The 13,825-nt window shown below is 54.6% G+C and overlaps 2 protein-coding genes across 3 annotated transcripts; one reads left to right on the top strand and one right to left on the bottom strand.

Annotated features, from left to right (window-relative positions):
- Positions 1–3,437: 3,437 nt before the first annotated feature.
- Positions 3,438–5,160, bottom strand: KBTBD13 (kelch repeat and BTB domain containing 13). The gene has a single exon (XM_054388180.1). The coding sequence runs from the start codon at positions 5,158–5,160 to the stop codon at positions 3,778–3,780; it is 1,383 nt and encodes a 460-aa protein (XP_054244155.1). The 3' UTR covers positions 3,438–3,777.
- Positions 5,161–7,701: 2,541 nt separating this feature from the next.
- Positions 7,702–10,695, top strand: RASL12 (RAS like family 12). 2 transcript variants are annotated; one of them, XM_054388197.1, is made up of 5 exons: positions 7,702–7,810; positions 7,926–7,982; positions 9,135–9,208; positions 9,298–9,488; positions 10,311–10,695. In XM_054388197.1, exons 1-5 carry the CDS (start codon positions 7,702–7,704, stop codon positions 10,693–10,695), a joined length of 816 nt encoding a protein of 271 aa, XP_054244172.1. The 2 variants fall into 2 exon arrangements, with proteins under 2 accessions (XP_054244172.1, XP_054244173.1); XM_054388198.1 differs by lacking the exon at positions 7,926–7,982.
- The last annotated feature ends 3,130 nt before the right edge of the window (positions 10,696–13,825 follow it).

The following is a 13,825-nucleotide window of genomic DNA, read 5'->3' as shown; positions in this document are numbered from 1 at the left end:
GGCAAAGGCATAGAGTGTTCATCTCCACCCACCCATCTCCACCCACTGTATCTCAGCTGTTTAGATTAGAGGCAGTAAGACCCAAATCATCTTCAGCTTAGGTTTTGCAGCACTCAAACCACCATTTTTTCCCTCCATCTGGGTGATGGGTGTCATGTTTTCAACTACAATCAAATGTGGATTCTTAAAAGATGATATAAATCAGCAGCAGAGATTGCTGTCAAAGCTGAAGGCTCCTGCAGAAACATTTGTTGGTCCTTGCTTGAGAGGAGTCTCAGCTGACTTAGGGTTGAGTATTGTAACTGAAATCCAGTCTGACCACATTAACTTCCCCTTTTAAACCAGAAACTGGAGAAAAATGCACAATTCACTGAAGGTCAGGAAAGAAATCAAGCTGCCCTTGCTCCAGAAATACACAAGGTTTATCCAGTGTGAGGATTTGTGCTCAGGGAATTCCATGAACAGAGAGACGGGGAACAGCTTGGCTGTCCCTCGTGCTCTGCCCAAATCAGGGACATCCAGGGGAGTCTTCCCTAAACTGGGGAGACAGTGGCTCCAGAGGAAGTTAAGCATGAATGTCAGGATCAGGAAATTCTGCATGCCCGAAGGAATTTTTTGTGTGCAACTGGAAGACAGAGACCCCTTCAGGTCACATTATGGGATGCCTCTTGGCCTGGTGGTGGAACAGTGGACCGTATTGTCACATAAATGAATGTTATTTCCTGTGAATTAGATACAGATGTACTTGCTTTGAGTAAAGATGGTTGGAGAGGTTCTTCTGAAATCTCTTTGTCTCTTTTCCTGTGAAAATGCCAAACTGGCACAACCCAGCAGAGAAAATCCTCCATTAGTTCCATCTTTCCATTGTATCCTCCCAAATCATCTCCTGTTCAACATTACTTAGAATCACAAGACTGTCAGGGTTGGAAGAGACCTTTGAGATCATCACATCCAGCCTCTTGCCTAGAGCTCACAATCCCAGCACTACTGCTGAAACACTACCACTAAACCACGTCCCAAAGCATCACATCCACACATCTTTCAAATACCTCCTACCCCTTGACTTAAGTTTAAAACATGTCCCTTCTCCCAGTGTCTCTAGGCAGGTGACAAACCCCATCAAGAGGGCACAACCCTCCATGGCTGTCTTTATCCTCACCTGGATGCCACAAGGATACTTGGCATCCAGGTTTTGGGGGACTTGACTTGTCCATACCCAAGGATGCTCTACACCTGCTCTTTACCAGCACTGACAATGAAAATGAAGTACCTTGTATGGCCAAGGGAGACACTTGAGGGGAGCTCCCAGGCTGCTCTGGGTGCTCCCAGCCCTGTTTCTCCTCCTGCTTTCCCTTGGTTATACAAGCTTTTATTTTTGATACAGCCCTTATAAGGCAAGTCCATTCTACAGGCAGCTTTTGGTTACGTTTGTCCTTGCCAAGATGATGTCACCTTAAAAAAGAAACTCACAAGAGGTTAAACTGTGATTAGATGGATTGCTGTGATCCTTGGCAGGGTGAACACCATGCAGATTGCAGGGGGAAGATCGCGGTGCCGTGCTGGTGCCTGTGATCACAGCACTGAGGGCTAAATGCTGGTGGAGCAAAGCACCTTTGCAGCACTGTGCCCGCTCACTGTGCCAAGGCTCAGCACCCTCTCACTCTCAGCAGAGATCTGTTTGGTCCTGGCTGGTCATTTCTTCCCCCTGCTTGCAGAGGTAAGAGCTGTGTCTTTGTTTCACCCTGTGCTCCTAAAATGATCTCATGTTGCTTTCTGTATCAGGCTTTGGGTTGATGGATGCAACATGAAACACTTGGGAGTAACCATGCCACATTCAGCAGTGCCTGCTGCTTTTCCCCCAAAAAGCTTAAAACCTTTGTTGGCAAATTAAGACCATGAACTGTTAAAAAAACAGCGTGCAAAGGTGGGGGGAGATGTTGCACTTCTTGGTGGTGTCAGAGATGGATGGAAGGGGAGAGCCTGCCAAGTTCATCTGTCCCAGGTTACCCACAGGAGCCCCTCATAAATATTTTAGTAACAGAATTATTTTAACTTTCTTTTAATGGAGGATTTAAGTTGTTTGTTCAACTTAAAGTGGTTTTAAAGCAGTGTGCTTCCATGTGCTGCCTTCAGTAGGAGGAGACAGTGGGAAATGTTCATTGGCTTTGTCTAGGAAGGGAAGGATTTGACTTGATGGGCTTTCTCCTAATGGTATTCCAGATCACAGTAATGCCACTCAGCTAATGCTGGAACATGATGTAGTGCTGAGTGAGGTCCACCCGTGTGTCCTTGGCCTCCCCCATGCTGCCATCAGACCTGCACCTCCACTACCTGCTGTGCCCATCCCTGGTGGGGAACAGTGAGGTGGTGCCCTGGCCCAGTGTCAGAGGGCAAATGGGGACAAGGTGCATCAAATGAGTTTCAGTCTGGATGTGGACACGAGCTGAGGTTTTCTTGTTTTGGTTTGTGGTTGTGTTGTGTGGGACTTTTTCTCAACTGCAGGAACTGTTTTGAAAATGCTGAGAACTTGGCGAGGGCCAGCAGTGGAGGCATTTGAGGCATCCCAGTTGGTATTCCCTCCTGCTCCATCTCAGCCAGGCTGGCACAGGCAGCCCAGAGCCTGCCCCATGGATGGGAACCTGCTGAGCCATAGGCTGGTGCTGTTCTAGTCCCTATGGGTCTCCCAGCAGTGCTGCTATGGCAAAGGGGAGCTCTGTGTTCTCCAACCATCCTGAGAGTTGGTGTTGAGGGCTACCAACCTTCCATACCACAAGTGGTATCTCGCAAGAACAGCTCATCTGGTCGTGGAGCTCTGCTGATGGAGAAGGGCTCTGCAAACCTGGAAACACCATGCAATGGTGGCCTGTCCTCCCTTCCCTTTTTGAACCCTCTGTATTTCTGAGGTTTGTCATGTGCTAAAAAGACCTTGTCTTGGCACCACCAGGAGCCTCTGATAAGTTCCAGCACTTGCCAGTCCGTTGGGTCTGTGCTGAGGCTTGGCAGGCAAGCCTGGAGGAGAAACTTGGGGACATGACGGATGGTTCCCAGGTTCCAGAAGCCCCCTCAGTGCATTAAGTACTCAATACCCAGGAGATGCTTTCCTTCATACCCCGCCCCCACCCATCTCCTCTCCTCCTCCTCCTCCCAGAACTCCACTGCAGCCAAGAGCAGCCATGGAGGCCTCCCCGGGGAGTGTGGGGCTGCGTGGGAACCGCGTGCCCACATATGGCTCTGAAACAGAGCTGCAGCTGAACAAGCATTCAGTGAGCAGGAGTGAGCCTTGACATGGATCCCTGTTAGGAGGGATTTTCCTTCAGGAGAGGAGGAAAAAGCCACCCCAAACCAAAGAGTAATGAATCCCACAGGATTGTTATAGCTTTCCTTTTAATTCCAGGCTAGAATGAACAATTTCCCACCAGAGCAGAGAGGAGATGGGATGCTGCACACCTCCGGAGTGCAGTCAGAATAAAACCCATGCTCGTGTCTCTCTGGTGTCTGACGTCTGCAGAAGGCACCAAGCCTTGCACGTGTCTGGCTCATGAGTACACATCTGGCAGGACTTTGCACACAGCCCATGAAGGGCAGACAGAAGCAGGCACCAGCTGCCTGCAGCCCCTTTCCCTCTGCCAGGGTCTAATGTCATCTCCAAAGTCCAACATGTTACATCCCTGGACCTGAGCATGGCTCCATAGAGGAGGAGAGGAGCTCAGGGGAGCAGCAAATGCAGAGCTGAGGCCACGTGCAAGGAGAACATCCCAAGGTGGGACAGGAGGACCCCTACGTGGCGATGTCATGGTCACGCCTCGGCAGCCGCAGGAGGAAGGTCTGCAGTGAGCCACTGCGTGGGAAGCCTGCCTGCTCCTTCTTGAACCTCCATGTCTCCTCCTCCACGGAGTAGAGGAGCGTCAGCATCTTGTTGACGGTGTAGACGGTGTCACCCTTGATGACAGCGGTGAAGAGGGCTCCTTTGCTGTTCAGGAACTGCCCCGGCAGGGCCGTCCACTGCCGCGCCGTCAGGCTGAAGCAGTCGATGGCGCAGCGCAGGAAGTCGTCCGAGGGGCCGTTGCGCATGACGTAAAGCTTGTCTCGGTGAGCCACCATGCAGTGCCCGTAGCTCTGGTGCCGCTTGAGCTCGGTGACGGGCAGCCACTCGTCTTGCTGGGTTTCATACTCGTAGATGACAGTGGTGTCTAGTGGCTTCCACAAGCAAACGAAGATCTGCCCCATGGCTTGGGCACATGGTGCTGCCGTGCTTGGCTGCGGCAGGTCAGAGACAAACATCCAGGTGTTGGAGGCCACGTCGTACCTCTCCACGGACTTCAGCGAGATCTTCTCGTACTCCCCACCGATAGCATAGAGGTAGCCCTCGTGGCCCACCAGCCTGACATCGTAGCGCAGCTGGTGAGGGCTGGGGAACTCGCTCCAGGTGTTGGTGTTGGCATCGTAGCAGAAGCTGCTCTCCACAACCTGCTTGCTGGCCCCGTAGACGCCACCTACAATGTAGATCTTATTATCCATGGTTGCCATGCCGGCTAGGAACGTGCTGGCACTCAGTGGCAGGCAGGAGAGGGTCCTCCATGTATTGGTGTCCTCATCCAGGTAGCAGATGGTCCTGGAAAGGTCCTCCAGGAACTCAAAGGTGGGTGTGTGGGCTCCTACTGCCACAAAGGTGCTGGGCAGGAGGGTCTCCACATAGGCCAGCAGGTCATCGGAGAGGCAGTCCAAGTCCTCCTGCAGCTCAGCATAGCTGTCTCTGATGTAGAGTGCAGCGGAGTGGAAGAGGTCCAGGAGACCAAATATGGCAGCAGCTTGGTAGAGCAGGATGCAGTTGTCAGAGTTGATGGAGTTGATCAAGTACTTGGACAAGGGCTTCACCTGCAGGAAGGCAGCACACTCGACCGCCTGGAAGGTCTCCTCACTGTCTAGGACAGGCCTCTCTCCTGCCAGAACCTGCAGCATGGCGAGGAACCCAGCTGCACTCAGCTCCCCCAGCCCCATCTCCTGCTGTGTGCTCTCCCTCATGCCCGAGCGGAAGAGGGCACGGAAGTACTCGCTGCTCTCCACCAGCAAGCTCTTCTCCACCCAGAACGACTGCTCCTCCACCCAGATACGTACCCGCTCCGGGGGCCCTGCCCGGGTGCCTTCTTCCTCCGGGACCATCCTCACTGGGGGGCTCAGCAGCTCTCGGGGGGTGGGAGTCAGCACCTGCTGCCCCTCCATGCTGTGTCCCGGTGCAGCCCCTCCTGCTTCCACTGCCCTTTGATGCCTTTGCTGTGGTGCCCGGCAGCTGCCACGCTGCTGCCATGTAACATAAATACCTTGGGCTAAAGATAGCCGAGCTCGTGACCAGGGCCTTCCAAAGGCATCCGCCAGGCTCAGCTGCCCACCCAAAGCACGGGCAGGGCTCTGGTGTCACCAGCCAGCATGGGGCATGGTGACAATGTCTGGCTCTGTCATGGCTTGTCCTATGGAGGATGCTCAGCCACTTCAGGTTTGCTCTCCTCACTCTCAGGCCTTCTCCTCGCGATGCTCTAAAGGGATGGTCCCCACCCTGGTGAAGGCAACACCTTTGCAGGGCTGGGAAGAGGATGTTGCTGCATTATTATTATTTCCCCCCTCCCCCCTTAAAAATGGGATTTATAGCCACAGGGAGGCAACTGATGTCAGTGAATCTTAGTGCCATCCAGCCTGGCTATAGGGAAAGGGCTGTTATACCCACCCTCCCACCCACCCTCTACCCAACCCCCTACCACCAAACATGGCCACAGGCAAGGAGAGACCTCTATGGGGACATTCCGTTTATGACCCTCCTCTCCTGACATCAAGAAACTTGGGCAACATCCATCCAAGGAGTCACAAACCAGTCTGTGCTTCATCTGGGATCCTGTGGTGAGGAAAATAAAGTGGCTTCTCACCAAAAAAGTCCCCTCCAGCAGCAGGGCTCCCAGCTGCAGGCAGGGACAATCCTGCTACAACTCAGGTAGAAGTTGTCGGTGAAGAAAAGTGTTTATTGTGGCACATCACTGCATTGTGGGCTATTTACAGCTTTTCCTGGCTAGAAACCCCATTTCACCTCTGTCCTGGGGTGCTAAGTGGATTCAGCAGCAAGAGGTCCTGCTGCTCAAGTCTCCCTGTCACCACCTCCAGATGCTGCTTAGTTTTGATGCATTATTAAACCTAAAGCAGCCCACCCAGTAGAAGGTGAATTTTTATCTAGTTCCTTAACCTCTCATTCCAGCAGCCAGGAGCTCCTGGGGCACCGCAGGACAGCAAAGCCCCGGGATTGTGTCCCCAAAATTGGAAGGCTTGGCAGGTTCCCCTTCCCAAAATCTGAGTTTAGAGGAGAAGGTGAGAGCTTTGTGCTTGTATTACTGTCCTTGATGTTTAAGAGTACCCAGCAGAAAACACCACATTTAGCTCCAGTGGCTTTAAAGCAACCTTGATCTGCGCCCAAAGTTGGGGGGTCTGGGATCCAGAGGTCCCCGAAGGGGTTGTGCTTCCCGCAGGGGAGTGATCTCCATCCTCCCCATCCCCACGTTCCCCATGCTACCCATCCTCTCCATCCCCGGGGCTTGCAGGGACTTCCACACTCCCAGACTATTTTGGGCGAGTTTAAAAATACCCTGCCTGCAGTAAGGGGCAACAATCCCAGCGGCACGGCCACAGAGCAGCCTCCACCCCCCAGCCCTAGCTGTGGCCCCTCCTTAGACACCCCTCGGGGCCAGCCCAGGGGGCCGTATCCTGCGGTCCCGGGCGCTGAGTCCCATCCCAAATGGCTGCGATCGCCATGACAACGCTGACTTCAGCCTCCGCCACCTACCCGGGCTCGGAGCCCGCTGAGTGCCGGCTGATGGCTCGGTGCGGGCAGCGGTGAGTACTCCCATTGCGCCCCTGTCCCTCGGGATCCCACTCGCGGGTGGAAAAAAAGGGTTTTTCCCGCTCTGTGTAGGCAGCAAAAGATAGACGGAAGGAGCCGGGCGAGTGGTGGGCAGGGGGTTGTGCAGGCAGCATCGACCCCGGGAGGTGCGTCTTCCGCGGGAGGTGCAATGAGTGCACCGGCCTCAGCCGGGGGAGCGGGACCAGGCTTCTGTTTGCTGGGGGCACGGTGAGGTGCTGCGGACACGGTGAGGTGCTGGGGGTGCTCAGTGAGGCGCTGAGACGCACTAAAGTACGAGGTGACGTGGTCACCAAGCCGGGGGGATCCCAGCTCGAAGTCCCTGGAGCTCTGGGGACCGGTGTGTGATGTCCTCGCGGTGTTCGGGCAGTGTGTCCAGCCCGGCGCTGGCGCAGCAGTTTCCTTACAAGGAGTTTGGCTGGGGCCCGAGGCCGCCTTGGCCTCCGCCTGTCTCATTCATCCGCAGCCCGGCGGCGGAGGGGCTGCAGCTGCCCCAGACCGCGGCGGGCCACACGCCTTCTCCAGCAGCGGGTTTGAAGGTGAGACGCTGCATTTTTCTTCTCTTTCTGGGGTGCAAAGGGAGGGCTGCGTCGGGGTCCCTGTCTTTCTTTGGATGGAGTTAGTGTGGGATGGTGATGCCGGCCACCCTGGCTCCAAGATGCAGATGGAGGCAGCAAGTCCTCCTCCCCAGTGCTGCTGGACCCCCCAAACTGAGGCACTCCATGAACGAGAAGCAGCGAGGAGGTCCTCATCGGGCATGGCAGCGGGTGCCCCACGTCCCTCACTCTCTCTCTGCAGGACCGAGGATGTCCTCGATGTTTGGCAAACCCCGAGCCGCCGGCGAGCGGCCGCCCCAGAGCCCTCTCACCGAGTGCAACGTGGCCATCCTGGGGTGCCGAGGCGCCGGCAAGTCAGGTGAGATGGGTGCTCAGACGCCATTGCAATGCCAGGCGTTGGTGGGGTGCCAGGGTGGTGGTGGTGGTGTCAGCGTGGGGACACCCATCTCACCCACCTCTTTCACCTCCCGCAGCCCTGACTGTGAAGTTTCTAACCAAGAGGTTCATAAGCGAGTATGACCCCAACCTCGGTAAGATGCCTTCCCTGCGGGGGTTTTTCCTGGGTTGTTCCCCATGAACTCCCACAGAGCATCCTTCCCACCTCCTATTTTTCCCACGACCATGGCATTTAAAGGGAAAAACAAAACAAAACAAAACAAAACAAAACAAAACAAAACAGCAAACCAACAGCCACCCAAAATTACAAGAAAAACAACGGAAGGGCTGGATTTGACCCAAACCCGCCTGTCAAAACAGAGGTGAAAGCAGCACTCTCTCCACGGGCATGTCCCACAGGGGAGTGTTGGCTCCTTGCATCACCCCAAAGAAACGGAAAGATTAAGTACTGGGGAGTACTCCTTGGGGAGCTCCTGGGGTGCTGGGCAGGGGAAGGGCAGGGGTGGGGGGGGATTGGCAAGTGGGAAGACTTGGGGCTGTGCTTTGCTGCAAGCAGTTTTGAGCATTTCCCCCCCCCCACTCAGTCTGAGTAATTAATAACTATTTTGCTGGGCCTGACTCCAGGGCACGGGGAAGAACCGTAAATGATTTATCAGGGACATTAGGGCGATATGGATCATGTCCAGCAGCTGGCTCCGGCCCCTAATAACTCAGTGGCTCTTAGGAAAGCAGGATAAATCTTTTCCTCCTTGGCTCTTTTTTGGGAATGTGGTTTCATCTTCCCATGTCAAAACCTTTCCAAAACGCATCCATTTGGACCCGGCAGGGAGAAGACATCTTTCTCCCAGGGGAACAGCTCAGCAGCTCTCCCTGTCTGCCCTCCTTCCCAAGGAACATGTGCTCCTTTTGTCTGATTTGTTGGGAAGCAGCCCCAGTGCCAATCCTTAGCTGGCTCTATCTCGACAGGTCGTGGCATTTAGATAAGGCTGATTCCTGGGTGCAGTGATGACCAGCTGGGCTCTTCTCCCTTCTCTCTTTCTCCCACGGGAGCCCATGCTTGCAGCATGTGATGGGAAATAACCACTCCCAGATGAGCTTGCCCAGTGGCATCACTGTCAGCCCCCCAAAATAATGCTGTCTTGGAAGGAACAGGGTGGGAGGCATCGGGGGGAGGGTGCTTCTCATCACAGATTTTTTCATGATGTCCCAAGCATCCGAGGCTTTGCTTGGCTTTGGAGAGGATGAAACACCTCATCCCATCCTCACAACCACCCTTCTCCTTGCAGAGGACACCTACACTTCAGAGGAGCTGGTAGACCAGCAGCCCGTGCTGATGAAGGTGATGGACACTGCTGACCAGGTGAGGCACCAAGACACCACTGGTGGCGAAGGCTCAGCTTGACATGGCTTGGAGCACAGGTGGAGCTCAGCTGCTCCTCTTGTCCCCAGGATGGTCCTGAGAACTGTGAGCGTTACCTGCGCTGGGCCAGCACCTTCCTCGTTGTCTACAGCATCGATGACAGGAAGAGCTTCGAGGGCTGCCAGAGGTACCTGGAGGTCCTCTCCTTGCACGCAAGGGGCTGCCAGCGCCGCTGCCCTGTGCTCCTGCTGGGCAACAAGCTGGACATGGAGCAGTACAGGTAATAGAGCAGAGCGAGGATAGCTTTTCCTGGTGGAGAAGAGCTCATGGATCCCCACCATCCCTCCAGCTGGGATGGAAAACCCAAATCTTGTTTTTCCTGTGGTTATTTCCACCCTCATCAGTATTTGCCATGTCCTCCCACATCTCCCAGCTTTCTGCTTTCCTGCCCAGGGTGGGAATGTGTTTATTTTGAGCCCGTTGGTATTTGCAGTGGGATGTTTTTTGGGTTGCATGGTGAGGCAGCGGGCAGGGCTTGAGCCCACTCCAGCTCCTCACTCCCTTCTGGATGCGCCCTGTCCCTGGAGCCCATTCGAGCCCATCCTGCTGCCAGGACTGGATGTCCCCGGTGTGTTTTGCTCTGCTGAGTGTTGGTCCCACGGGTCCTTGAGTCACATCCGTTGCTGAACCCCTGCCCCCCCCCCCACCATGCATTGCTGAAACCCTCCATGCTCCCAGCACGGATTCTGTCGGGAGGCTTCCTCCTCCCCATAGTGAGGATCTGTCCCATCTCCTCCCTGCTTCCCAGATTGATGCCATTGCTTCCAGCCCACTGTGTCCCTGGCACTGGTCCCTGCCAGGCTCACCCAGCACAGGACGTTGCAGGATTTCCCAGGGACCTGAGCAGTCCATTACAATGGGAAAGGCAACACTTTTTTGGAACTATGTCCCCTGCTTGTCCCAGGATGGAGGACAAGCAGGTGCTGCCCTGGGAAAGGAGGCATGGGATGTGGGGTGCTCCCCTCCTGTACCCCTTGCTCTGCTTTTTGGGTGGTTGCAGCACACTGAGGGATGCTGCATCTCCACCTTCTGCTCTCGCCAGGCAGGTGCCTGCTGCTGAAGGGATGTCGCTGGCGAGCAGGTTCGGGTGCCTCTTCTACGAGGTGTCGGCGTGCCAGGACTTCGCGGGGGTACAGCAGGTCTTCCACGAAGCCGTGCGGGAGGTACGGCGCCAGGCGGAGCGGAGCCAGCCTGTCCGCCCACTCTTCATCACCGAGGAGCAGCCCTGCCCTCCGCTGGCCACCACGGTGGCCCTGCCAACCCGCCAGGGCTTGGCCAGCTGCACCTTCAACACCCTCTCCACTGTCAACTACAAGGAGATCCCCTCGGTGGCCCAGGCCAAGCTGGTCACTGTCAAGTCCTCACGGGCTCAGAGCAAGAGGAAAGCTCCTGCGCTGACCTTGCTGAAAGGCTTCAAGATATTTTAGCTTATGTCCCTGTGGACTGTGGAGAAGGAGGAGAGAGACCCCTGTTCCCCCACTGCTGCGGCTGAGCCCACCCGTGGTGGACTCACAGGCACCACGGTGGATGCTGGACCCCACCTCTGCACTGGGGTAAAGCCTACAGTGGCAATTGGTGAGCAGATGTGGTGCTGAAAGCCCAGAATGTGCTGCAGCATCACTCTGCCTGCCCTTGCCCTGGCTGTCATCCCCTGCTGCTGTGCTTACACCTGGTGGAAGCCAGCCTGGCTTTCCATATGGATCCAGGCAGTTCCTGGAGCAGGTGGAGCTGCAGCTACCACTGGAAGGGTGAGGGCTGAACCCAGGACCCACCCAGTCAGCTTGGGTGCCTGGCACCCAGCAATTGGAGCCCAGGAAGGGGGATAATCAAGCACAGAGGCACCCATCTTCTTTGTCTTATGGGTCCCCTGACCAAGCAATAAGTAGAAGGAATTTTTGTTGTTTTTTTTTCAATCCAAATGAGGAAGGTGCAGATTTTGTTTCAGCCAACTAAAGGCCTCAGGTGTCCTGAAATTGATTCCCATGCATTGAAATATACCAAAACAGCTGGGGTTTGAACCCAGCTTGTACACTGCATCGCTCCTTTTCAAAGACTTCACAAGGACAGATGCTCCACTGCCAAGGACACACTTTGCAAAACCTGATCTGTTTCCCAAAATGGCTTAAATTATTTCATGGCTTCTACATGCACCCAGGAAAGGGTGTGAAGTGAATCCTAAGGCAGATCAGGCTCCACCTGTGCCAAGGGCTGTGCCTTCGGTTCCACTTGCTAAATCAGGTTAAATGTTCTGCTTCTCCCTGGAGATGCAGAGTCAAATATCCAGGTGTACATTTGTACAGATATACATAAAGATATATGTGTATATATATGACCTTACTGATGGAGAGAGAGCTTCACTGTGGGATTTCAACCAACCACTTTGGAAAATATTTTAATAAAGATGATTTCTGAAAAGAACAGGAGTGCCTTGGCTTCAGTGTGACTGTTCTGCTGGGACAGGACAGCGTGTTCCCTGGCTGGCCACAGCAAGCCACCCCCCTCTCACCTCCCACCTCCTGCCTCAGCTCAGTTCCACTCAATTGCAGTGAAGGGAGGCAGCATCTGAGGGAAGGGGCGAAGCCAGTGCAGGAGAGAAGGCTGGAGGCAGCTGAGCACAGAGGGCAAGGACCAGCCAGCCAGGTGCTGAAATGGGGGAGGCACTGCCTGGCCTCGAGTCCAGGGCCACGTTTGCCCCTTGCTTTTTTATCTGTTTCCCAGGCTAACCTGCTTGTTTAAACTTCCATCACTGTGATCTGAGACATTCTGACCCACTCTTCAGGGCCTGAATGGTTTGGCTTCAGCTGCATCATATGGCATGCTCAGGCCTGTCCGTGTACAGAGATGTAACAGTCCCATCCTTCCACTGGACCACCACATCTCCTGGTCTCTGATCCTGGGGCACTGGTTCCTGTTTCTCCTGCTCAGCTGGACTGTTTTCCTGCTGCACAGGCATCAGGGCTTCCTTGGATTCCAGCTCAGCCTGCTGTGCCATTTGTGCTACTTCTTGATTCGTGAGGAGCTTCCTTTTCCTGCAGGCAAGGTACAAAATGAAACACAGGGTGAAGCAGTGAGTCCAGTCCACATCTAGGAGCAAGTTGGTTACATCCCCTGGCCCTGGGAACATATTGGCTGCTTTTGGGCAAACCCAGCCAGCTGCACTGTGTCATGTAAATGCTCTGAAGTGTTTGAGTGCACAGAGAGTACACAGAGATGAGGAGTTTGCACTCAGAACACATAGCACAGCACCACATTGCCTAGAGCGAGGCAGTGACACCCAGCAAACCATCACTAAAAGGAGAGCAGGGCAGACTTGGAGCATTAGCTCTTTTTCTCCCATTTTAAGATGAAAGCTCTGACCTGGCTGTAACTTGCTGTACAAAACAGTGAGTTGCTCCTCAACTGCAGCTCCTCAGTTGTGCCTCTGTGCTTGATTAATGATTGATTATCTTCCATCCTGGGCTCCCATTGCTGGGTGCCAGGCACCCAAGCTGACTGGGGGACCCAGGGGAACATCATGGGAACACAGGTGAGGAGAGGTCTCAGATTCCTGCTCCAGAGCCCTGGTACTTATGGGAGAGCACCTTAGGTCACATTTCCCTCCCAACAGCCCTGCTGGGCTGGGCAGAGGGTACAGAGCCTGGAGAAGTGAAGTGGCTCTTTATAAGTGACACGGAAGAAAAGCAGGGAGCCAGGGAAGATTTTACAGCAAAGTACAGTTCAAAGACTCTGTCTTTGCTCTTCTCGCCATCACTCAGGGCTTGTTCCAGCCCTGTGCCTCAGCTGCCCTGCCAAACCCACATGTCTGCCTGTCTGGGGAGCTCAGTACACCACCACACACCAAAACACTCTCAGATTCCCTGACTCACCTGTTTCGTGAAATGTTAATGGTCAGGAGGACAAGACCCAGAATCATGGCCACAGAAGAAAGCACAAGGATGGAGTAATTCCATGATGATGCTGAGAGAAGCACAGAGAGGCAGTGTTAGCACACACAGAGGCCGGCCCAGTGTTGTGTGAGGACAGCCAAGCTCAGAGTGCCAGTGTCCAGCTCAGCACCCAGAGTAGAGTATTCAGGTCACATTTTTGGGGTAACCTCAGACAACTCCCCATCTCTGGGCAGGAGACTTTCACAACTGTGCTCTGCCACTCACAGACCCCCAGCTGGGGCTCTACCTCTTTCACACCAACCACAGCAGCCACATGTGGCTTTTCTCACTGCCCCAGAGCAGTGAGTGGCCCTGCCTGAAGGTGGGAGCAAATCTGTGAGTGGAAACATCCCCCCTCTCTCCCCCCTCTCCCCCCTCCAGCACAGCTAGGGAGGCTCCTCCGCTCTGCAGCCTTTCTGGCACTGCCACACACAAGCAGGGAGGTTGTGCCTTTGAACACTGGCTGGGGTGTGTAGCATGGATGGCAGCAGATACCCTGTCCTTGATTATTGTGGCTTTGAAGCTGATCCTCAGGGCCCTGACCTGCTCATATCAGTCTGCTCCCTCCACCCTGACAAAATCACTGATCATCCAGACCTTTGCTCTCTCCAGGTTGTGCCTGGAAGGAGGC

This window comes from Indicator indicator, chromosome 16 (genome assembly GCF_027791375.1).
Source record: "Indicator indicator isolate 239-I01 chromosome 16, UM_Iind_1.1, whole genome shotgun sequence".
NCBI classification, from domain to species: Eukaryota; Metazoa; Chordata; class Aves; order Piciformes; family Indicatoridae; genus Indicator; species Indicator indicator.
The sequence above is the reverse complement of the archived record's forward strand: the minus strand, read 5'-3'. Positions and strand labels throughout refer to the sequence as shown.

What these genes read in the sequence shown, in the direction of transcription:
- KBTBD13 (XM_054388180.1), bottom strand. Translation starts at nt 5,160, where the DNA reads ATGGTCCCGGAGGAAGAAGGCACCCGGGCAGGGCCCCCGGAGCGGGTA.
- RASL12 (XM_054388197.1), top strand. Translation starts at nt 7,702, where the DNA reads ATGTCCTCGATGTTTGGCAAACCCCGAGCCGCCGGCGAGCGGCCGCCC. An exon ending in TGATGGACACTGCTGACCAG is followed by an intron (nt 9,209 to 9,297) that starts GTGAGGCACCAA and finishes TCTTGTCCCCAG; the next exon opens with GATGGTCCTGAGAACTGTGA. An exon ending in CTGGACATGGAGCAGTACAG is followed by an intron (nt 9,489 to 10,310) that starts GTAATAGAGCAG and finishes TGCTCTCGCCAG; the next exon opens with GCAGGTGCCTGCTGCTGAAG.